The 24373-nt window shown below is 44.0% G+C and overlaps 1 protein-coding gene across 4 annotated transcripts in view; it reads left to right on the top strand.

The window, feature by feature from the left end:
* The window catches only part of LOC121635536 (arf-GAP with GTPase, ANK repeat and PH domain-containing protein 1), a 128006-nt gene that overhangs the window by 13070 nt on the left and 90563 nt on the right, over positions 1-24373 (top strand). For 2 of the 4 annotated variants that reach the window (XM_041978741.1, XM_041978742.1), the window contains exons 2-7: positions 13949-14007; positions 14081-14168; positions 17772-17786; positions 19191-19276; positions 19998-20139; positions 21723-21857. In XM_041978741.1, coding sequence (XP_041834675.1) covers positions 13949-14007; positions 14081-14168; positions 17772-17786; positions 19191-19276; positions 19998-20139; positions 21723-21857 — 525 coding nt within the window. Of the gene's footprint in view, positions 1-13948; positions 14008-14080; positions 14169-17768; positions 17787-19190; positions 19277-19997; positions 20140-21722; positions 21858-24373 lie in introns of all 4 variants that reach the window. The other 2 variants (XM_041978743.1, XM_041978744.1) reach the window with 2 other exon arrangements.

Raw genomic sequence — 24373 nt, forward strand, 5'->3', positions numbered from 1 at the left:
GCAGAAAGTAAACATCTTTCTTTTTTAAACTCTCCCTTCTAGTTAGTTTGAGCTTAAAACCCAAAATCACTTGTGTGTGCTTTGTTAAATTAATTTTCCAGCCTACACCCAGAGCAGGGTGGATTTTATTGTCTACCACCAACACCAGTTTAACCAGCCTAAACAGTGGGAAGCTGTTTGAGGGCGACTGTTTCCACTTCTACACCACTAAACCTTCACTGACCGAACTACTCGTTACTGATCGAACTACTCGTTACTGATCGAACTACTCGTTACTGACCGAACTACTCGTTACTGACCGAACTACTCGTTACTGTTCGAACTACTCGTTACTGACCGAACTACTCGTTACTGATCGAACTACTCGTTACTGACCGAACTACTCGTTACTGTTCGAACTACTCGTTACTGACCAAACTACTCGTTACTGATCGAACTACTCGTTACTGACCGAACTACTCGTTACTGACCGAACTAGACCGAACTACTCGTTACTGTTCGAACTACTCGTTACTGACCGAACTACTCGTTACTGTTCGAACTACTCGTTACTGATCGAACTACTCGTTACTGACCGAACTACTCGTTACTGATCGAACTACTCGTTACTGATCGAACTACTCGTTACTGACCGAACTACTCGTTTTCTGATCGAACTACTCGTTACTGACCGAACTACTCGTTACTGACCGAACTACTCGTTACTGTTCGAACTACTCGTTACTGATCGAACTACTCGTTACTGACCGAACTACTCGTTACTGACCGAACTACTCGTTACTGATCGAACTACTCGTTACTGACCGAACTACTCGTTACTGTTCGAACTACTCGTTACTGACCGAACTACTCGTTACTGACCGAACTAGACCGAACTACTCGTTACTGTTCGAACTACTCGTTACTGACCGAACTACTCGTTACTGACCGAACTACTCGTTACTGTTCGAACTACTCGTTACTGATCGAACTACTCGTTACTGACCGAACTACTCGTTACTGTTCGAACTACTCGTTACTGATCGAACTACTCGTTACTGACCGAACTACTCGTTACTGTTCGAACTACTCGTTACTGATCGAACTACTCGTTACTGACCGAACTACTCGTTACTGTTCGAACTACTCGTTACTGACCGAACTACTCGTTACTGACCGAACTAGACCGAACTACTCGTTACTGTTCGAACTACTCGTTACTGACCGAACTACTCGTTACTGACCGAACTACTCGTTACTGTTCGAACTACTCGTTACTGATCGAACTACTCGTTACTGACCGAACTACTCGTTACTGTTCGAACTACTCGTTACTGATCGAACTACTCGTTACTGATCGAACTACTCGTTACTGACCGAACTACTCGTTTTCTGATCGAACTACTCGTTACTGATCGAACTACTCGTTACTGACCGAACTACTCGTTACTGACCGAACTACTCGTTACTGATCGAACTTCTCGTTACTGACCGAACTACTCGTTACTGACCGAACTACTCGCCACCGACCAAGCTACTCGTCCGTGACCATCATGTAAAGTTGTCACCAGAGTTCTTCTGAGAACGTAGATTTCTTGGATAAAACTGATAAACATGGAGGACACTCTATCCGGTCAGATATCACTTGGTTGGAGGTATTGACACGTCCTTCTAGGAATCTGATCGGCAGCTATTAACAGAAGCTCAGCCAGGCGTAATTTTTTATGCAGTTTACTTGTGAACAGGCATATTTAAACTGTGTATAAAAAGTCTGGCGCATATATTGAAAAAGGATTATTATAGCAAAACGTGTAATATCTGTCATCTTCAATATTTTATTGGATAACGTTTCCTCATTTTCCACGTTATTTATTTAGTTTATCGTTTGTTCAGAAAATGCTGTATAAAAAAGCAGCTCTGTAATGTTTATCTGATAACCTTTTTAATTTTTTCATTTTATTTATTGATAGAGTGGAACGCTGTCCTACAGTTTGATTATATTTGCTGTTGATTTAGTTCAAGTTATTATTTGTTTAGACATTTATTCAGAAAAGTGCTGTGTAAATAAAGTTTTAGTTCTATTTTGTTATATCAATGGAAGAAAATGAAGAAATGGAATGCAGCCCTCTGTAATACACCTGAGATTAGCAATGACTTTTAATTTAGTTTAATTTACCTTTAATATTTAACTTTATTTAGATATTGTGATAATGGACAATGATAGGGCATATCGTGTGCAGCCTTGACACAAAGATCCGCTTTGAAAACAGGGACATGAGTGATAAGTCCGGTTGTCAGATTTCCAGGTTGGCATATGACGTCACGTTTCTCATTTTGCTGCATGTGGTTTGAGTTTCTGAAGCATCATAGCAGATCTTCCTGAACTGAAGCTGGTCTGAAGAGACAGAAGCTGATGCTGAGCCTAAAAGCCTCTCATCAGTCCATCCAGTAAACAAGCCGCCAGAGTTTTGTTTAGGAGCTTCGGTGGGCGGGTGGGCAGGTCAAAGAATGCAGTGGGCCTGTGTTAGTTTCTCTTTTGTCTGTGGTATTTGCATTATTTTAACTGCCAGTCTGAACTAAACCGGTTTCTCAGCCTCTGGTCATGTGATCTAGTGTGACAGATTTTTAGTGTTATCTTGGTAAATTATGCTAAATGATTTGGTCTAAAAACTTATCTAAAAGCCAGTTTAGGTCTTTTAATGTCTGGTTTGGTTCAGATTTGGCACATAAAGCTGGATTTATACTCGCTTGGTGTCTGCGTCAGGTCGGATACGCCGTCACTGTCGTAAGCTCGTGCACCTCTTCCAGACCCGTTGTGCACCCCTGCTTGCAGCGGGGTAACGGGGAAGTACTACCTTGTGATTGGTCGGTTTGTGATTACATGTTTCTAGATTTCTGGAGCTTCTTGTTGAATGTTGGTGGTTACCGTGGAAGAGAAACATAACACTGTAACCATACACTTTAGTGCGAGAGCACATTTTACTGGCATCCGCTGCGCCGACCGTACCGTACTCACGAGTATAAATCCAGCTTTAGGTTAAAACCCACCAGAGATTGTTAAGGTGTCCCTCAGGGTTCTGGTCTCAGCCCTGCTTCCATTCAGTAATATCATCAAGAAAGATGACCTTCATCTTTGTGTTTATGCTGATGACACCTGACTGTTTTTTTCGGTGAAACCTGAGGAAACCAGTCAGCTACTGAAGCTGTAGTCTTGGGGACATTAAAGCCTGGATGTCCTGTAAATTAGCTCCACTGCTACTATAAGGAAGCTTGGAGTTATTTTAGACCAGGAATTATCTTTTAACTTTTATATCAAACTGGTTTCTGTAGAGTCCTTCTCTCATTGGCAAGTCCAGAAGCATCTTGTCCCGAAGCTTTCACCACATCCAGGACTGAAACTGATGTAATCGTAGCTGGAAATAGTTTTTAGAAGTGTCGAATTGACTGCAGGCTCCATCTTCTTCAGACTGGACTGGGATCAGGTGGAGGATGGTCTGTTCTACGGTCGAGGCGTCACCTGTTTGTTGTTTACCTTCTGACTTTACTCAGAACCAGTTTCAGGGCTCTGATTAGTCCACACGTCATTCTGAGATTCTTCACATTCCTCTTCTGCACGCTTCGACAGTTGGGTGAGATGTTTGAGATGCTCTGGAAATTTGAGTTTCCTGGACCAGGACAGGCCAACGAACTTCAAACTTTGTCAAACTAAACGCTGTAATGAACCCAAACAAAGCTCCAGAAGTCTGCTCATATCAGAATAAAGATTAGATCATTGATCCAGGGGGAGAAATGAGTAACGAACAGCTTTTATCTCGATCTGTTCAGCATCTGAAGTAAAGACAGAAAATTAACTTGTTAAAAGGTAAAAAAAACATTGATCATTTATAGAAAAAAGTCTACAAATTTAAAGTAGACTAAAGTAGAAATGATTATTTACTGAAGAGAAGAAAATTCGGTTTATTTTCCACTGAGATCAGTTTAATTTTATGAGATTAAATCTGTCATAATTAATGAAAATCAATAAAACAAAGTGAGTCTGAAGATTTTCTCCCTTAGACACATGCATCATAAATGAGCAAACCTGGCTTCACTCACAGGAAAACCTACATGTAGTCCCGGCCTGCTGTTCAGGGTCAGATCCAGATCAGTGGCTCGCCTGGAGGTGGAGTCCAGCAGAAAAAATATAGAATAGAATAGAAATACTTTATTAATCCCTTTGGAGAGTCCTCAGGGAAATTTGGGATCACGTTGGCATGGCAACCTAATGTTGGACCGCTGTCTTCAGGTTTTTACATGGTTTCTGAACAGGAAGCTGAGAGACAGCTGATGGAGGAAAAGACAACAGGACTGATCGGAAAATAGAAATATTTATGTTATTTCACATAAAAATATCCATGTGGTTCATAAATTTAAGATAGAGTCTCTTTTCAGTCTTTTAAATTAATTTTCTCACAATTTAAATGTAACTTTAATAAGTTATTTCTAAAAAGAATTGATTTGGTTAAATTTAATCCCACAAGATGAATGTTGATCGTATAAACTGTTTAAATTAGAAAATGTACTAAATTCTATTTTTAACATTTAAAACGTTTTGGATGGAATAAAAATATATTTTAAAAATCCTAAAAAGTGATAAAAAGTCACACACACACCACCGGCATATTATAACACACACACCACCGGCATATTATAACACACACACCACCGGCATATTATAACACACACACCACCGGCTTATTATAACACACACACCACCGGCTTATTATAACACACACACCACCGGCATATTATAACACACACACCACCGGCTTATTATAACACACACACCACCGGCTTATTATAACACACACACCACCGGCTTATTATAACACACACACCACCGGCTTATTATAACACACACACCACCGGTATATTATAACACACACACCACCGGCTTATTATAACACACACACCACCGGCATATTATAACACACACACCACCGGCTTATTATAACACACACACCACCGGCTTATTATAACACACACACACCACCGGCATGTTATAACATACACACTGCCAGCATATTATAACACACACACCACCGGCATATTATAACACACACACCAACGGCATGTTATAACACACATGGAAGGTGTGTTATAACACACACGGAGGGCTGCCAGCTGCTCTGGACAGACGACTTGGTGAGTTTCTGGGTGGACGGACGACTTGGTGAGTTTCTAGGTGGACAGACGACTTGGTGAGTTTCTGGGTGGACAGACGACTTGGTGAGTTTCTGGGTGGATAGAAGACTTGGTGAGTTTCTAGGTGGACAGACGACTTGGTGAGTTTCTGGGTGGACAGACGACTTGGTGAGTTTCTGGGTGGACAGACGACTTGGTGAGTTTCTAGGTGGACAGACGACTTGGTGAGTTTCTGGGTGGATAGAAGACTTTAACTAATTATTAGTGTTATTTTAGTCACCGGTCTGTAGTTTCTGGGTGGACGGAGGACTTGGTTTAGTGTTCGCTAAGATTAAAGTTCGCTGAATTAAAGATGTTCAGATGTAAAATTGTTAAAAGCCAAAAATATAAGAAAGTTTTAAAGTTGTTGGTTTGTTGACCCCAACCTGCTGCCTGTTGAGATAACTTGTTTTTATAGACAGTTCACACCCAAACTGACGGGTCCAGGTCCAGGTTTAGTTTATTATGGATACCCAGTACTCTTCCTGGGGGTCCAGATCTTTTAAAAACATAATAATAAAAAATAATACAATATATTCAAACATAACATTTAATACAACAAAAAAACACAACAACACTAATGAAACAAAAAACAATTAGGTAACATAATGGCTCTATGATGATGGATAATGTCTCTGTCCCTCTAATATGTATCGCACCATGTCACTCCTTATGTATCTCACATAAATCTGGTTACTAGAGAATACTGCAGTTCCCAAGTTAACAAAAACTAACTTATAGACAAATAATAGTATTTTTAATTATTTTTTTTAATCTAAATTTATTTTCTATCGTGGTTATATGCATATTCCAAAATGTCTCGTCTCTATACATTACAGTTTTCTTACGTGCATCAGTTCTTGACAGTGGTAGAGTAAAATGTGCACTCGAGGCAAGTCTTGTTGCGTAGTCATGTCTATCATTAGTTGGTTCCTATAGCAACAGCACATTTTTTGGTCTGTCAGCTGTCAACCAAGACAACATTCCATGCATCCGTTCCATACTAGACCTGCCAGAACAACACAGGACTAGTCGTGCCGCCCTGTTCTGCATGACCTGTACTTGATCTTCTAAGCACTAGACCGTACTATTGGGCAGTAGTCTAGGCAAGATAGTACCAAAGATGCCACAAGACGTTTAATTGCTGAGGCAGATACTTCTACTCATTTTAGTTACTATTTAATTTATGTGTAATGACTAAGACGTGTTTCATCATTAATCACTCCCACTGATTTAGCTTGTCAAGCCTGCTCAGTAGTACTACCCAGTTAGAGACCAGATACCTCCTCTTGCTATAATTTGTTCACATACTAAACATTTTCTCCAAAGATGTAAATTGTAGTGTCATCTGCATAAATGTCCATACATGTACTGTTTAGTAGGTGGTAAGTCATTCACATAAATGGAAAACAGTAAGGGGCCGAGGCCATTCCCTAGTGGAACACCACACTGAAGAGTCCCCGTGTCAGAAATGGAGCCCTTCAATTATACCTGTTGTCCTTTAAGTTCCCTTCAGCTTAAAAGCACCCTCCCTAAAATGATATGTAACTTCTTTATTAATGACTTGTGATCTATTTTATCAAAGCTGCACTAAAGTCCAGGAGTAGAGCTCCAACTAGGCCTGTCACGATAACAAATTTAGCTGTACGATAAATTTTCTCAGAAATTATCGCGATAAACGATAATATTGCGCAAAGCGCTAATGTGTCATTTTGAGACCATTCTCAACTAATATAATAATAATAATGCAAGTACACATTTTCAAAGATCAATAAACTAAATAAATAAAAGCGCCTTTTTCACATAAGCCGGGACGCCGGCCCAAAAGTAATGCAGCCCACTGGGAATCCTCCCAAACCTCTCGATTAGCCGGCATTGCTCTTAATGTGTATTTTGTCAAATACGCTAGTGTTAACCATTCCCGCTTCTTATCCGCCGATAGTAGTCGGAGGACACGGGGGAGATCCGTCCTCTCCAGGGCCGAAGTGGAGTTGGCTTCGGGGTTAACTCCCAATTACTCTCTTCTCTCGCCGCTCACGGCGTGGAGCACCATAAAAAAAAGGAAACAGCGGTTGTGCTGAGAAACGGCTTTATTATAACGCACCGTTATTGTTTTTCCTGACTGTTCTGCCTAACCGCTCCGTCTCTTCTCTTCACACCTTTTCTTCTTCTGCTACTCTCGTTCCTCATAAGCTCTTCTTCTCCTCCCTCTGCGCTCACGCTCACTCTCACGCGCACTGAGCTGCTGGATCGCACACACAAAGTTAGACACATCGCACAACACTAGTATATAGGCTGACTCTATTTGCGTAATGTGCCTGCGGATTACAGGGGTTATTACGGTAGACCAGGAAGTGGGGGCTTTGTACTGACGTCGTAAGCTAGATGTGTGTGTTCTGCTTACATGTGGGGAGCAGCGAAATGATAAAAGAGGAGGTGCTTGCATCTATTATTTCTCCATTCGACTTATTTACATATTTCAGCATGAGAATCGGAGGTTTAGCGCGAGAGCGTGAGAAGCCACTTAAATGCGCAAGTCTCACGGCCATTGCGTGTTGGCAGCCCTGCAAAACAAATGCGGCTTACCGGCTCGTGCTGCAACATGCTGCAGTCAAGTATGACACCAGAGAGATCACTCCGCAACAAACCAGAGCGTTGAGTCGAAATACGCCATAGTGAAACCTATTGCCATACACAGTTTATGGTAAAGAGGGGACTAATAAAAATTATCGCGGCCGGCAAACTTATCGTGCTCTTATTTTCTTATCGTTCAATTAATTGACTTATTGCTTATCGCGACAGGCCTAGCTCCAACCACCAACTTTCTGTCAGTGTGTTTCAGCCAGTTACCAGTTAGTGATGCTAGTGCCTGTGGAGTATCCAGACATATTTACATGTTGACAGTCAGCGTTGGTGTTTACTTCCAGATAAAACTGAATCTGCTTTCTCCATAATATACTTTATACAGGAAGTATACCCACAGGCCTACTCTGTGCACCGGTAAGCGCTTCCCGACTGTTTTTAGGCAGCGAGGCAACCTTAGCAATGCAGTCACCTCGGCTGCTAGACGCAGCAGCCTACCATCTGAGTTTCCTGCTCCACATGGTTTGTCTATTTGAATCGAAACCAATCATTTCTCTGTTTCCTGTGATTCTGTTCTTTTAATTCAAACCCACTCTGTTTCCTTCATAATCTTCTTTATTAATGAATCAGAAGCCACTGCTCACAGGTGGCATCTGATTTCTAGTTGTATTAACTTTATTAGTGAAGAGTTTATTAAAATGACGTGCTGTATGAACCGGTTTAGTTCTAAACGCTCCCTCTACCTTTCTGAATGAAGCACTCTTCTCTCTTTATCCCTTTCCACAACTTGTGTGTTTTCCAGAGTTTCTTGTTATTTCTTCATTCTAACTTTTCTTTGAAAGTATTATTTCTTCTTCTGTCGAATCATTTTTGTTGTTTTATTCCTGTAAGTTTGATAATCTTTCCAAGTAGCACTTGTAGCTGCTAACTCTTAAATACATCTTTTAACTTATATTTGGAGCATGTTTATCACAGATTTTAGAGAATAATGTTGTAAAAGTTGATTGAATCAGGTCCCAATTCTCACTTTTAACATCATCAACAAAACTGTCCTCAGAAAAGGTCTTCTCCATTCTTCATGGATAGTCTTGGTCCCTGCTTTGGGTACCTTCGCTTTCCAAGTTTTAGCTATTAAATTATGATCGCTAATACCCTCAGATACAGAAATGACTAGAACATTTACAATGATCAATACTCGTAGGTGAACGATGACCTTCCTATTAATATGAACTGGAGTTGTAGGCTTAGAATTTGTCCCAGGTTGTATAAAGTAGTTGCTCCTTTCAGCTTCTTTTTCAATGGCTGAAAACCGGACCACATTCATATCTGCAGCAAGTAATAATTCCTAATCATAGTCACGTTATCCATAGCTATCCAGAGTTATCCTGGCTTCCCTGACTGCATGTGTCCTTGGGCAAGTAACTGAACCCGCGTCGCCTCCCTATGAGGGAATAAATGGTGACTGATAGGTGTAATAATTATAGAAGTGTAGTGTAAAAGCGACCGGTCAACATGTGACTGTAGTTTCAGGCTGATCACCTTTCTCCTCCTGGAGATGTAGTAAATACATCTTTGTTCCCACTGACGTTGGGAGGCTGGGTAAAATGTAGAGAAAACAAAATTCATTGTTTTCCACCACTCATCCGTCCATATTTTATTCCCAGTAGAAGATAAACAACACGTCTTTTACCAGTTCAGCAGCCGGACTCTTCTCCTGTGCAGCCATGCTGTTGTGATGGATGCAGAATGTGGTTCAGCACCGTCTTGCTGAAATCTGCAAGGCCTTCCCTGGCCCCAGCATACAGAGATTCCTCCTGATTCTCTGATAATATTCTACACTGTAGATGGTGGATCTTCAAAGTCTGAGGAACATTTTTCTGAAACTGTTCCACAACCTCTGTCCATCTTTCCATCTGAGAGACTCTGCCTCTCTGAAATGCTCCTTTTATACCAGTCATGTTACTGACCTGTTACCAGTTAACCTGAATAGTTTCTGCTTTGTACCAGTTACTTTTCCAGGCTTTTGTTGCAGCTGTTCCAACTTTTTCCACCAGATTCACTATCAGTTCATATTTTCATCACATGGTGATGAGTCAGCACATCTCCGCTGACTCAGCGTTTCTTCTGCGTTCCTCTGTCAGCGGTTCGTAAACAGGAGGTGGATCATCACCGCCGCTCCTAGCTTCCTGCTGTGTTTCCACCAGCCCTGAACATCCTTTTATCCACCTGTTATCATGTTCGACGCTGAGATAAGGGATGATAAACAGGCCGCGTGGTCCAGATCGTTTAGTTTGACTGCCTGATCAGAGCTGAGGATTTTGTAAATCCTGCTTCATGTCCCAGTTAAACCGTCAGCCGGACCACCAGCTGATGGGCTGTCACCTGGTGAAGCTTCCACCAACTCGTGGGGGAAAACAGGAAGCAGCTGCATCAACATCCTGCCTGGCAGCTCCTGGATACAGGCCGGCATCTGTCCAGACCTCAACAATGTCGTCTCTGTGTGCCCGCCGGCCAATCAGGACGCTTCCCTTTGAATTCTTTCCAGACAGATACGAAGGTTTCAGGCTGCTGGTCTGGATTTCTTCCTAGTGGAGAACTGGAAGCACACACGTCATCTGGTATGACTTTGATGTGAATGGATGTTAATGCGTATCATAGCAACAGAAACAGATGTTTCATCTAAAACCTGGTTGTCAGATAAATTTTGATTGGATTTTGTTTTGAAAAAAACTTTGTTCAAACCACAATAAAACTTTTTATGTCGTAACTTTGATATGATGCAACAAGACCGCTTTATAGCTTTTAGTTTATAATTTTATCTTTTTAAATATTCTCATTATATTACATAGTTTGATACCGCTTTTAGATGGGTTTTATACACGTGCCAACATTTTATCACTCATTTTTCCTAAAGTTAAAAATTCCCAGTCTGAGATTTATCTTGTGACTTTAATCTTTCTCGAAAATGCAAACTGACTTCCATAGTTTCATTTTTAACACTAAAATTTGTTAAATTTCAGAATTTTTGACAATTTAATGAAGAAACTTTGACTTTTCTCATGATTCTTACTTTAATGTCCTTTCTTTTTTTTAAAAGAACTGGTCATGATTTATTTATTTTGCCTTCATCATTCCTATTTTCTCAAGTCCTAAGTTTGATCTCAGAATCTGGACGTTATCAGTTTTATATCACATCTTTATGTTTGTGCTGAAATCCTGCAGGTTTTAGTTTCATGTCTTTCTGAACCAGTTTTCAGTTTCATCCTTATGGAGAAATTTCCAGAATCTTCGTTCATATTTAAAGCGTGAGCTCTGCTGTTGGAGTCCGGTCCCTGTGGTGATGGAGGGACGTGGAGTTCGGTCTTTGTGGTGATGGAGGGACGTGGAGTCTGGTCTCCACGGTGATGGAGGGACGTGGAGTCTGGTCTCCACGGTGATGGAGGGACGTGGAGTCCGGTCTCTGTGGTGATGGAGGGACGTGGAGTCTGGTCTCCACGGTGATGGAGGGACGTGGAGTTTGGTCTTTGTGGTGATGGAGGGACGTGGAGTTCGGTCTTTGTGGTGATGGAGGGACGTGGAGTTCGGTCTTTGTGGTGATGGAGGGACGTGGAGTTCGGTATCTGTGGTGATGGAGGGACGTGGAGTCCGGTCTCTGTGGTGATGGAGGGACGTGGAGTCCGGTCTCAGTGGTGATGGAGGGACGTGGAGTCTGGTCTCCACGGTGATGGAGGGACGTGGAGTCTGGTCTCCACGGTGATGGAGGGACGTGGAGTCTGGAGGCGGACACAGATTGTAGCTGATAAATTAGTAAAATGAGGCTGCAGGCTGGAAGCGCTGCGACCCAGTAGCCTACTTAACGGCGAGTCCAGCCGGGTTGATGATGTCCTGGTCCATGTTTCCATCAGGGCGCCTCTACTTCCTGTTAAAGATGCAGTTGCTTAAAGAAAACAGTTCTGCCATGTTTTCTTTAATTTTATTCTTCCTTATATTTTTTTCTCATTTTTTAAACTTCTGTTGAGCAGTTTTCCTGCTCAGATCAAACATTTCTGTTATTCATATCTAATCAGAATCACATTTCTGGGAATGAAAGGAAAACTTTAAGGAAAAGACTGGGCATGATGTTTTTTTATTAAACTCAGAATGGTGAAGATATTTGGTATCTGATCTTTAGATTAGAGGATTTTCAATGTATTTTACTAAACTTGGCCTTTTGTTTTAATCTGAAAGTCTTAACATTTGAGTATCCTGAGCTTTAAGTCATAATCTTAGTTTTTTTTTTTTTTTTTTATATGTACAGTGCATATTAATGAACATCTATAGTCCCTATGCAGGTAAAGATATTGTGATATTTAATAGTTCTAATCATTATTCTTGGACATATATTTTATGTGTTTTGACTTTGGCTTCTTGAGTATATTTTTTTCTTATAACTTTTTTTTATTACTTATTTCTTGTAATTTATTCTTCAACTATGACTCGATTAAGATCAGCATCTACATGTGGAGTACCCACAGCTCCATGTTGGCCCCCCGAATTGTTTCATCATCTACATGCTCCCACCAGCTCAGATCATGGAAACAAACCAAATTTCTGATCTTTATTACGCTGACGACACTCAGCTCTATATTACTGTCCCACCAGGACTCTGGTCCCAGACGAAGCTTCAGTTTGTGTCTCGGTCAGATCGATACCTGGATGTTCCAGAAGTTTTCTTAGATAAATAAAGACTAATCTAGAATGACTGTCTTTTGAAACAAAGATTATTGTTGTCTGCCGTGTTAAAACCAATGGATCCATTCAGAAATCTTGGTGTCATTTTCAACTCTGAGCTAAATTTTAACATCCAGATTAAAGCAGGAACCAGATCAGCTGTTTACCACCTGAAGATCAGACCTGGAAGAGCTAGACCTAGAGACTGACGGCTGAGAAAAACATCATCATTTCTTGTCTCAGAACTTCTTCATTTGCCACCACTTTTCATTAAGGAAGGAGTTTCTCTGATGAAGGTGAAGGTGACTAGAATGATGATGATGTGCTCTTCTCCTGTCTGGATGTGTGTTTTGATCATGTTGGGTTGCCGTATGTATGGAATGTGTTTTTTTTAGTTTCTGAAGCTGTTTTTTCTTCACTGTCCTCATCGCATCCTCAACGCGCCCTCATCCATCCTTGTCGTGCCCACGTCCGTTCTTGTCGCGTCCTCATCCATCCTTGTCGTGCCCACGTCCGTTCTTGTCGCGTCCTCATCCATCCTTGTCGTGCCCACGTCCGTTCTTGTCGCGTCCTCATCCATCCTTGTCGTGCCCACGTCCGTTCTTGTCGCGTCCTCATCCATCCTTGTCGTGCCCACGTCCGTTCTTGTCGCGTCCTCATCCATCCTTGTCGTGCCCACGTCCGTTCTTGTCGCGTCCTCATCCATCCTTGTCGTGCCCACGTCCGTTCTTGTCGCGTCCTCATCCATCCTTGTCGTGCCCACGTCCGTTCTTGTCGCGTCCTCATCCATCCTTGTCGTGCCCACGTCCGTTCTTGTCGCGTCCTCATCCATCCTTGTCGTGCCCACGTCCGTTCTTGTCGCGTCCTCATCCATCCTCGTCGTGCCCACGTCCGTTCTTGTCGCGTCCTCATCCATCCTCGTCGTGCCCACGTCCGTTCTTGTCGCGTCCTCATCCATCCTCGTCGTGCCCACGTCCGTTCTTGTCGCGTCCTCATCCATCCTCGTCGTGCCCACGTCCGTTCTTGTCACGTCCTCATCCATCCTCGTCGTGCCCACGTCCGTTCTTGTCGCGTCCTCATCCATCCTCGTCGCGTCCATATCCGTCATCGTCTTGCCCTTATCCGTCCTCATCACGCCCTCGTCGTGTCCTCGTCGGTTCTCGTTACGTCCATATCCGTCCTCATTGTGACCTTGTCTGTCCTCATTACGTCCTCATCACGCCCTTGTCACGTCCTTGTCTGTCCTCGTTATCCCGCTCATCCCTCTGACCCTCGGCCCGTCATCTCTATCAAGGTCTTCCTCTGACTGGCTGCCTTGTTACTGCAGCAGCTCATTGAGAGTCAGACAGGAAGTGACATGACAAGTTGTTGAGAGTTGTCAGGATGCTGTTGCTAAGCAACCAGTCACCGGTGGGAGCAGAATGTGAGATGTCTCCGTCTCTGTCTGTTTCAGATGCGTTTGTGAACAGCCAGGAGTGGACGCTCAGTCGCTCGGTACCGGAGCTGAAAGTGGTGAGTTCTGAGTTTATCCCAGCAGCGCCACCGCCCAGACCACCGGATGTAATTCACACCTTCTTTCTCTCAGGGCATCGTGGGTAACCTGGCCAGCGGTAAGTCGGCGCTGGTCCACAGATACCTGACGGGAACGTATGTCCAGGAGGAGTCGCCTGAAGGTGAGAACGCCACTCTGTCACCCTTTTTGTGTCGCTGGCTGGATCAGTTGCTTTTTATTGGAGTCTGAACACACCCCAAGCTTTACCTGACAGTACCCCTCCCCACAGTTTGCAGAGAGGAAATAAAAAGTAGATTACAAGACTGGAAAATGAGGAGAAATCAAGCCTCCATCTCCAACACACAACCTGCCCAAGTTGCCCTTTCACATTAAAGATGGAAAGTCTGATCAGTTAAATGTCTTTAAAAAGCTCGTTTTGACTAATTAAATCCTAAAAATGAGAGCCACAGTAAATAAAAATGACCCCAGCAACTTGATCTTTTATAGAAATAGCTTTTATTCTCTAAAGTTTCTTCATAATTTCTGACACAGCTGTCTAGACTGACCCAGGATCAGCCAAAGAAAAGAATGGCTCCACTTTCCAGCTCCTGAAATTTTAAATGTCCATTCAGTCCTTTTTAAATAAAGTGTCTCCTCACTCACCCCACAGTGACGGCCATACTCCTCATCCAGTATTAAAGCCATGTTCTGCACAGTACAGCCACATCCGGAGGCAAGGACCCACTTAGTCCAACGCTTTAATATTTCACCACATCACAGAAGCTCTACGTCTCAGGAGAGCTCTGCAGCAGGTTAATGACAGATGGAGGAACGTCCAGCAGGTTTTCTGCTCTTCGGCTATCTTTTTCATCCTTTATCATCTCAGCCGGTCAGACATCCATCCTTTCTGCAGCAGTTAAGTCTCAAGACTCAAGTTATCTGCATCAAACTTTTTTCTTGAGCAATAGATTTTTTTACCTGGTTGAGGTCACGTTTTAGGACCCAAGGATGCCGGGAGCTCCAGGCTGAAACCTGGAAATGTCAGATACATGTACACTAAAAACTGCTGTACTCCAACAAATGTGAGCTTAACCAGTGAACAGATGAGCAAAAACGTCTGTAAAGACACCGACGATCCAAACACCGGCTCCGGCCGCGTTTGGTGTTAATGGGAAGGCAACTTCTCCGAAGATGCTGCGCTAGCAGCTCATACCAACCTTAGCTTTTCACATGGAGGCTCCCAGACCAAACTGGAGTAAAACAGCGGGCAACCCATCCACAGTCAGGTCAAGCATGTTCTAACGCTGCCAGCGCACTGGGAAAAGGACCAGGGAAACAACAGAAAGGGCAGAAATAAAACCAGGAAGTTGTGTCAGCAGCGAGCGCTTCTACAGACGTTTCTGTTCCAGCTTTGTTGCTGCTTCACAGTAGCAACTGGAGCTCATTAACCCTTGTGACCTCTTTGTCCATTTAAAGCCTAAAACCATCAAACACAGTTTATTTAGACAGCAAACCTTGGCTATACGGGACCCACAAACCCGTCCCTCCGTAGATAAACTCCCCCTTCATGTGTGAGCGGCAAAAATGGAAACTATGGAAGTTCTACATCAGCAAGAGAAAGTCTTTATAGATGTGATGTTTTTAGATCAAAGGTTAGGTGATAAAGGGGACTCCACGTTGTTGATGATGGGGAATCCTCTCGGTGTTTGTAGGAGATGATAAAATCATGTACGAGGTATCACGCTGCCAGGCCCTTAATGACGCCACGGCTCTGCCAAAAGCAACAAGCTGCTCCACGGACTGTGTCTCACTCCCAGCCAGCCGAAACAACAGCTCCCCCACATCTTTCATCCCATGACTTGGCAGCGGTGCCCATCAAGGAAGCGGCGACTCGGCTCCAATTAAATACCAGAAGCAAACCTCCGAAATTGCTGCACAGCCGCCACAAAATAAAAGCAGCTTAAGAGGAAGAAAAGACCAGGAGGAAGCAAATTCCCTGCATCTAAAAATATGCTGCTGCTTGGATTCCCATGGCAATTGATTTGGAGCGGAGTTGGTGGCTTGCAAGCAGCACCATAAAGCCACAAACCAGACCTATTCTTAGTGTGGAAGCTGGAGCCTCGACCAGAGCCTCGGCTGGGGCCTCCACGGGGGCCTCGATCGAAGCTTCGGCTGGGGCCTTGGTCGGAGCCTCAGTCGGGGCCTCGGCCAGAGCCTTGGCTGCAGGTCCAGCTCCTGTTAACGAGGCTGCTGGACTGTCTACGTTCCACATGTTGATCTTCCCGGAAGGACCCTCAGTCTTATTCTAGACAAGGTAAAAGGCTGTGTTGAAACAAGAAACAGAGCAGCAGCACATGGGATCCATTACTGTGGTTGGGAAATCACCCGCAGCCACCACACTGATGCTGCTGACTCTGGTTTATGTAGCAGTGGTTCATATCCATGGGGGGGGGGGGGGGGTGGATTCTGCTGGGAAATAGAAATACATAAACTCTTACACGACAAGATTACCTCTTTACTTCCATCTCTATAGTTTCTAAATGACAAAAGAAAACAGCCTGAAACTATATTTAGAGGATTTGTAGCACCTCAGAGTCTTAGCTGCCACTTCTGTTCGATGTTTGGATGTCTAGCTTCTCCCTTGAAGTTTGTCCATTCACTTGCGATGGCGTTTGGTATCAGCTACAGCTAGTATCAGGTAGCCTTTAACTAGTAGCAGTAGCCTTTAGCTAGTGGCAGGTGGTGTTTAGCTTGTAGCAGGTAGCCTTTAACTTGTAGCTTGTAGCCTTTAGCTAGTAGCTGGAAGCCTTTAGCTAGTAGCAGGTGGCGTGTAGTTAGTAGCAGGTAGCATTTAGCTAGTAGCTGGAAGCCTTTAGCTAGTAGCAGGTGGCGTGTAGCTAGTAGCAGGTAGCCTTTAGTTTGTAGCAGGTAGCCTTTAACTTGTAGCTTGTAGCCTTTAGCTAGTAGCTGGTAGCCTTTAGCAGGTAGCAGATGGCGTGTAGCTAGTAGCAGGTAGCCTTTACCTAGTAGCTGGTAGTCTTTAACTTGTAGCTGGTAGGCTTTAGCTAGTAGCTGCTAGCCTTTAGCTAGTAGCTGCTAGCCTTTAGCTAGTCCCAGGTGGCGTTTAGCTAGTAGCAGGTAGCCTTTAGCTAGTAGCAGGTAGCCTTTTGCTAGTAGCAGGTGGCGTCAGCTAGTAGCTGGTAGCCTTTAATTTGCAGCAGGTAGCCTTTAGATTGTAGCAGTTGGTCTTTAGCTAGTGGCAGGTAGCCTTTAGCTAGTAGCTGGTAGCCTTTACCTTGTAGCTGGTAGCCTTTACCTTGTAGCTTTTAGCCTTTAGCTAGTTGCAGGTAGCATTTAGCTAGTAGCTGGTAGCCTTTAACTTGTAGCTGGTAGCGTTTAGCTAGTTGCTGGTAGCCGTTAGCTTGTAGCAGGTGGCGTTTAGCTAGCAGCAGGTAGCATTTAGCTAGTAGCAGGTGGCGTTTAGCTAGTAGCAGATAATCTTTAGCTTGTAGCAGGTGGCCGTTAGCTAGTAGCTGGTAGCCTTTAGTTTTTGAAATGCAGTTGTGAGTTAAATTGGTTGTAGTGGAGAAGCTTAACAACAGTTCCAGCCTTGTTCTGAGCTCTAACCTCCAGCTTTTTCTTGGTTTTCTTCTTGTCCTTATTCTTACTTCCTCTCCTCTGACTCTTCTCTCTGTTTGGTCTCAGCATGCATTTACTGTGGCTGCATCTTTGATGTTGTTTTGCTTTGTGTTTCCTCTCTTTCTGGGCTGCTCATGTTAAGTAGCTGACGTGGATGCAGGTAACTATCTTAGCCTCTTCTTTCCTCACTTCATCCCTCCATCCATCTGTTGATCATCCCTCTCATTGATTCTAAGGGCAGCAGGTTGGGTTCAGCTCCGATTCAGTCCACTCCAAGTCCTCTTGATGTCACACAGCTGGATTTATCTTCTTGAATTGAGTGAAAAATATCATAAAGTTGCATCAGAATGTGCAGTTTTTCTAGAAGGTTCCAGCCGATCAGTGATTGTGGTTCAGAGCAGACTCCGACGGTCTCCATCAGCCCCCACAAGTCTGAGCAATCTGACCTTGCCCGGTTGTAGATTCATTCAGTGTTCGTACTAGACTGAAGATGTGAAGCTGAACTCCACCTGCTGCTGAGGCTCTGCCCCTCATGGCCTTTTCTGATTTTCCATCATCTTCACCCTCATCAGCTGGTGCAGATAAACGTGTGCATGCAGCCTTGTAGCACATGAAGTGTTTCGGGTTAAAACCTGGAAAACTTTTAAAAAGTTAATTTAGAACCCTGTGTGTGTTTATAAAAGTAAAAGTGGGACAGTGAGGACTGCCTCCTGGCTGCAGGGGACGGTTCGGATCAGAATCAGGGTCAGAAAGGGCCCTGTTATTTACTGAGTCAGCTCATTAGCAATTTGCCTCTGAGTTCTGGGCAGAGTCAGTGCTGCTCAGTGCCCTCCCCCGTTGGCGCTCAAAGATTTAAATGCAGAAATACTGAGAAAAGCCATTTGATGAAATTTTTCACAAGATATGTCCTCTAGCATCAGATAAATGCCACATGGACATGTGAACAACATGAAAAACCTGATTTACACCAGAGTGGGTCTTTAAGAGCCAGGTTGATTCTACAGGAAAAGCGTGTGTGTGTGTGTGTGTGTGTGTTGGCGTCCTCCCATCGTGGCCACCGTATCATTACTGGGAGCACAGTGGAGTCCGCTGATCTCTTCATGCTCTGCAGCAGCCGAGGCAGCTCTCTCGCACTCGTCCAGGGCGTTTGGAGAGCAGCTGAACCTCACGAGGTCGCCCGAAATACCGTCCAAGCTCCACTTTTAGTTCCAGCCACTTCCTGTAAATCCTCAGGAAGAGATGGTGGTTCCCACAGGGTCAGAAAGTCCTGCAGGATGCAGTGTGGAGCACAGAAATCAGCTCTCACCACGCGTGAGGCCCAAACATGGAAAACATTAAGAGAACCAGCAGCATTCAGTTCAGGTGTGAAACAGCCGAGTCATTGTGTTCAGTTCTGACGAGTCATCATCCAGGTGTGTGCTTCACCTGCACAGCTGCGGCCCCCCTACCCCCCCATCATCTGATCACTAACACCTAGCACCATCACCACTCACCCAATCAGCCCGATCGATCGCCTCGGTGTCAGGCTGCAGGAGCTGCGCTGACCTTTGCTCGTCTTCTGCAGGTGGTCGCTTCAAGAAGGAGATCGTGGTGGACGGTCAGAGTCACCTGCTGCTCATCAGAGATGAAGGAGGCCCCCCGGAGGCTCAGGTAGGTCCTGCCCCATTGAGGAGTGGTGGGGTCCTGTATTCGAGTCTGGTTGGGAAGCAGCGCTGGCCGTGGATGGAAGAAATGGTACATTGATTAAGCTAGCTTCTCATCTGTGATATAAACAAAGGGACTCCATGGATTTTTGGAGGGACCTTGAACATATTAAACCAGGTTCTGCTAAAAAACTACAGGACGTAGAGTATGTAAGCCTGGACTGAATTATTCTATCAAGCACACAGGTTCATTAACACACAGCTTCTGATTTGTGAAACCTTTAGCTTACTAGTGAATATGTAAATATTCACTAATATATTATATTTTTTGGCATCGAGACCACCTCAGTCCAGGTCTTGTTCTTTAGTCCACATTTCTTTCACTCGCCTATATTTTACCAACTCTGTGAAGTTATCAGTGGATTTTGTGGTGCGTGACTGGAGGACCCATCATGTTGGAAGTGGGTCAGGTTTTTCACTCCTGACCAAATCCAGATCTAATGTGTGCGGGTCTAGACAGAAAGCTGCCAGGTTGATGAATAATTCACCTCTGCCTGCGACCATGTCTCATCTCTCTACGCTTTCAGCTGCTTCTGCCTTAGCCAGATGTTTTGCAGCCGTTTCCTCCTGAAGGAATCAGGTTTTAGCTGGTAGACGTGTTTCCAGCTGCAGGTGGAGCCGTCAGCTTTTACAAACCTAGATGCACTCATGCTCTGATTTGTGTGCAGTTCGCGTTGTGGGTGGACGCCGTCATCTTTGTCTTCAGTCTGGAGGATGAGATCAGCTTTCAGACGGTGTATCACTACTTCAACCGCCTGGCGAACTACAGGAACACCGCCGAGCTGCCGCTGGTCCTGGTTGGAACACAAGGTCCCACACATTTACATGCACACACCTACACAGTCCCTCCCTCTGCCCTCCCATCAGCCTCTGTGTTCCTCTGAAGCATTGCTGCCATCTAGTGGTGTTAAATCATTACTACAGCAGCATCCTGTAGAAGACAGCACTGTGCGCCTGTATGTCCTGTTTCCCTGACATTAAAGAAAACTCTCATTTCAGAGGCATTTGTTTACTAAAAAGGCCATTTAAGTCATTAATATGTTTATATGTAATGAAGTGAAAGGATCAGGTGGATTATCAGGGTAATGGAGAGGCTGAAGCCTCCTGGATGCTACTAACAGACAGCAAGAGTCTCTCTGATACTGCCTGTCTACCAGCGTTTACCAGGTTGTAGTCGAAGTAGCTGTGGTAACTATAACTGTACTGGAAATACTACTAGTTTTAGTCAGCAGTAGTAATTGTTTTAGTTATGTCAACCGTGGTTAAACTTGTAAAGTAGTAGTATCTACATAACCTGTAATAGTAGTACTGTGAGCCATAACCCAACCTGCAGTTGTAGCTGCAGTAGTGATTAATAGTACTTACTGTGTGTAGTAGTTTTAAGTAAACTCTTGTAAAACTAGCAGTAGATGTTCATTTTGTAATACTGGTACCTGGATAACCTGCAGTATGAGTTACACTAGGTCTAGTCTCATGTTCAGTAGCAGTAGCAGCTGTAGTAGCTGTATTAGCCGTAGTAGCAGTATTAGCAGTAGTAACTGTAGTAGCAGTAGCAGCTGTAGTAGCTGTATTTGCCATAGTAGCAGTATTAGCAGTAGTAACTGTAGTAGCAGTAGCAGCTGTAGTAGCTGTATTAGCCGTAGTAGCAGTATTAGCAGTAGTAACTGTAGTAGCAGTAGCAGCTGTAGTAGCTGTATTAGCAGTATTAGCAGTAGTAACTGTAGTAGCAGTAGCAGCTGTAGTAGCTGTATTAGCCGTAGTAGCAGTATTAGCAGTAGTAACTGTAGTAGCGGTAGCAGCTGTAGTAGCTGTATTAGCCGTAGTAGCAGTATTAGCAGTAGTAACTGTAGTAGCAGTAGCAGCTGTATTACTAGTAGTAGCTGTGGTATGTTTTGTAAAGTGATGTTTTGAAGTGCATAATCCAATAAATAGAAAGCCTAATGCTAAGGTGAAAATGCTGTTCTGTGTGAGTCTTTACCAGCGTTAATGAGTGTTAGCAAAGATTTATATCTTTGTTTGGGCTTTTTAAGTCCCAGAAACTCTGAAGTAGCAGGAAAGACTTTAACCAGCAGGGGGCACCAAAGGATTGCACAAGTTTCCCAAGTAACTCCTGAACCAGAGAGCTGCTGTTGGTTTCTTCCTGAACCAGGATCCTGATCTGGAAACATTACTCCCACAGGATGTGTTGGCACATGAAACTGAATTAACCTCATTTGGATGTCAAAGATGAAACAGAATTCCTTACTTTTTATTCCTTTCCAGTCATTCAGAACCACTATTTCCTACTAGCATCATAATCTAGTTGCAGGAATGTTTACTGGGCTTGTTTCTTTAAAGGAAACTCAGAAGACAGAATTTTAAAATAAACTGAAGCTTTTCTTTTTTCCTCCTAGATGCCATCAGCTCCACCAACCCGAGGGTGATCGACGACAGCCGGGCGAGAAAACTCTCCAACGACCTCAAACGCTGCACCTACTACGAAACCTGCGCCACCTATGGCCTCAACGTGGAGCGAGTCTTCCAGGACGGTAAGACTCAGCTACCAGTGCAGTAACCAGAAAACCAGTCCTCTGGGAAGGTGACATTCCCCCAACAACATCCCAGCCGGCCAGGGCCATCCACCGCCTTTAATCACATGTCAATTAAGAATTAAATGGAGCCGCTCGGCTATTTAGCTCAAACCCAGCTGCAATTAAGTTTTATCATAGCAAGGGAAGGGGGGCGATTCCCCAACGGGGTTAATAAAAGAATCGGACATTAGAGGGAAGGGCAGGACGAGGAGATGGAGGGACGTGTCCTGACTGACCTGGAAACAGCATCCACACTGCATTTATATTAAAGTCATCTCATGGTCTAAAATCTGGACAAACACTCAGGAACAGGAACTCAGCAGTCAACAGGCCTCATGATCACACGCAGAATCAAAACAGCCAGTAAGCTGGAGGCCGTCCTGTAGGTGGACTAATAGGTACAGAGTCTGAGGTCTTCTCTCCTCTGATTGGATGGTCTGTTCAGCTGGTCCAGGTGATGGTTTACGTTGTGGAGCAGCTGGGTTACATCTTATGGTAGAAGTTTTTATTATTTGAGGTAAAAGATCTACCTGTAGAAAATGTACCTGCATAACTTGTGATAGTAGTTGTACTCTGAGTTTTAACCTGTCCTGCAGGTTCTTTGTAGCCGCAGCCCCTGACTAGTAGTGGTGACTGTGTGTAGTAGTTAACTGTGGTAAATCTTCAGGAGTACCAGCATCCAGATAACCTGCAGTATCAGCTCTACTGTGAGGTGTAGGTTCATGGTCAGTGTTAGTAGTGGCAGTTGTAGCTGGAGTAAAATGTTATGTAAATACTACTACTTTTAGTCAGCATTAGTATTTTCATTAGTTAAGTACATGGTGGTAAAACTTGTGGTCAAGGTTCTCTAGAGAGTAGTTGCACCTACATAACCTATAATAGTAGTTGCAACCCAACCTGTGGCTGTAGTAGTAGAAGTACTGTGACTAGTGTTTGCTCCATTACTCAGTAGTGATAGTAATAATTAATCTGTAATAGTAGTTGCAGTATTTTAATAGTAGTGGTGTTTGTAGGGGTAACAGAATGCCAACACTACAGTAGTAGTTTCAGTAGTAATCACAGGAGCTCGGTAAGTTTTGGTAAAATATGATGCAACAGTTCTTATAGCAACGATACTTAGATAACCTGTTATATTACTCTAACTTATACATTGCCGGTCACTTTCAGTAGTAGTACTAGTAAAACCTTAAGTACTTCATTTAAAACTACTTGCTCTTTGTAGGTGAAACAGCAGCATCATCTAAGTTAGAACTCTCCCACATCATGATGGTGTCTCCGCCGTGCTTCACCTCTGATTCATCCTGAGACATTGAGTTCTGGGTCTGTGGTCTGAATGATACTTTCTCAGGCTCTCCGCCGGCGCATGGCGGCTGTATGCCGGGTCATGGTGGCTGTCCACCGAGGTTCGGCGGCTCTTTGTTGGGCCATGGCAGCTCTCTGCCTGCACGCGGCAGCATTTTGTCTGGTCGAGGTGCGGCAGCTCTTTGCCGGGTCGAGGTGCGGCAGCTCTTTGCCGGGTCGAGGTGCGGTGGCTCTTTGTCGGGCCAGGCGGCTCTCCGCTGGTGCATGGCCCTCTAGGCCCTCATGTACACACAGTTTGGTAGTCATGTGAGACGTCTGACCAGAGGATTTTCTTCTCTAACAATGCAGCATTTTCATTAAAGCTCAGTCTTTTAACCAAGTTCCAGTTCACCAAGAAGAAGGAATCCAGACTCAACACCTCATCTCTGAATTGTAGTCCTATTACTGAAACAGGAGCAGAAAGCAAACAAAAGAAGAAAAGGCTCATAGTCCAGTTTTTACTCCAGATAGTCAACCCTGCACCTCATTTGTTTCAGTGTGAGAGCACATTAATAAGAAGACGGTAATGAAGCGGCGGCCGGTCGGCAGGCGCGGGGTTAACGGCTGTAATTAGAGAGACATGGATGACATGGTGGTTAATTAGCAGAGCTGGAGCCGTTCTTACGGCCTCTGGCTCTGTCTTCTTTCACCTGAGCTTCACTCTGAGCTGGTCAGATGGTTTCAGGAGTGGAGCTGAACCACCAGCTCATAGACAAGGTTCCTCTGGTCAGACTTCACTTTTCTCAGGTCTATTTTCAGCTGCGGATTAATCCACATGAAGCTTTGTATTGATGCCTGTGGCGGCAGCATTGTGTGTGTGCTGTTCAGATGTGTGTGTGTTGATGGTGATAAAATCAATTGTTGTTACAGTGTTAGTCCTGAAGGGGGCAGCGCAGGAACACAGCAAAGACTCAGTAACATGTCATTGTAGTGATACCACTCTGTGTGTGTGTGTGTGTGTGTGTGTAAAACACTAAATGCTGCCTTATTATTCTCTTAATTGTTGCACTGTTTGTTCGTGTTGTGTGTGTGTAATTTGTTGTATTTTCTCATCATTATCTCAGATTAATCAGTTTTCTAATCATCCAGCAGAACGACGCAGCAGCCTGCAGCTCAGTGTGTGTGTGTGTGTT

This window comes from Melanotaenia boesemani, chromosome 24, assembly GCF_017639745.1.
Source record: "Melanotaenia boesemani isolate fMelBoe1 chromosome 24, fMelBoe1.pri, whole genome shotgun sequence".
NCBI lineage: Eukaryota > Metazoa > Chordata > Actinopteri > Atheriniformes > Melanotaeniidae > Melanotaenia > Melanotaenia boesemani.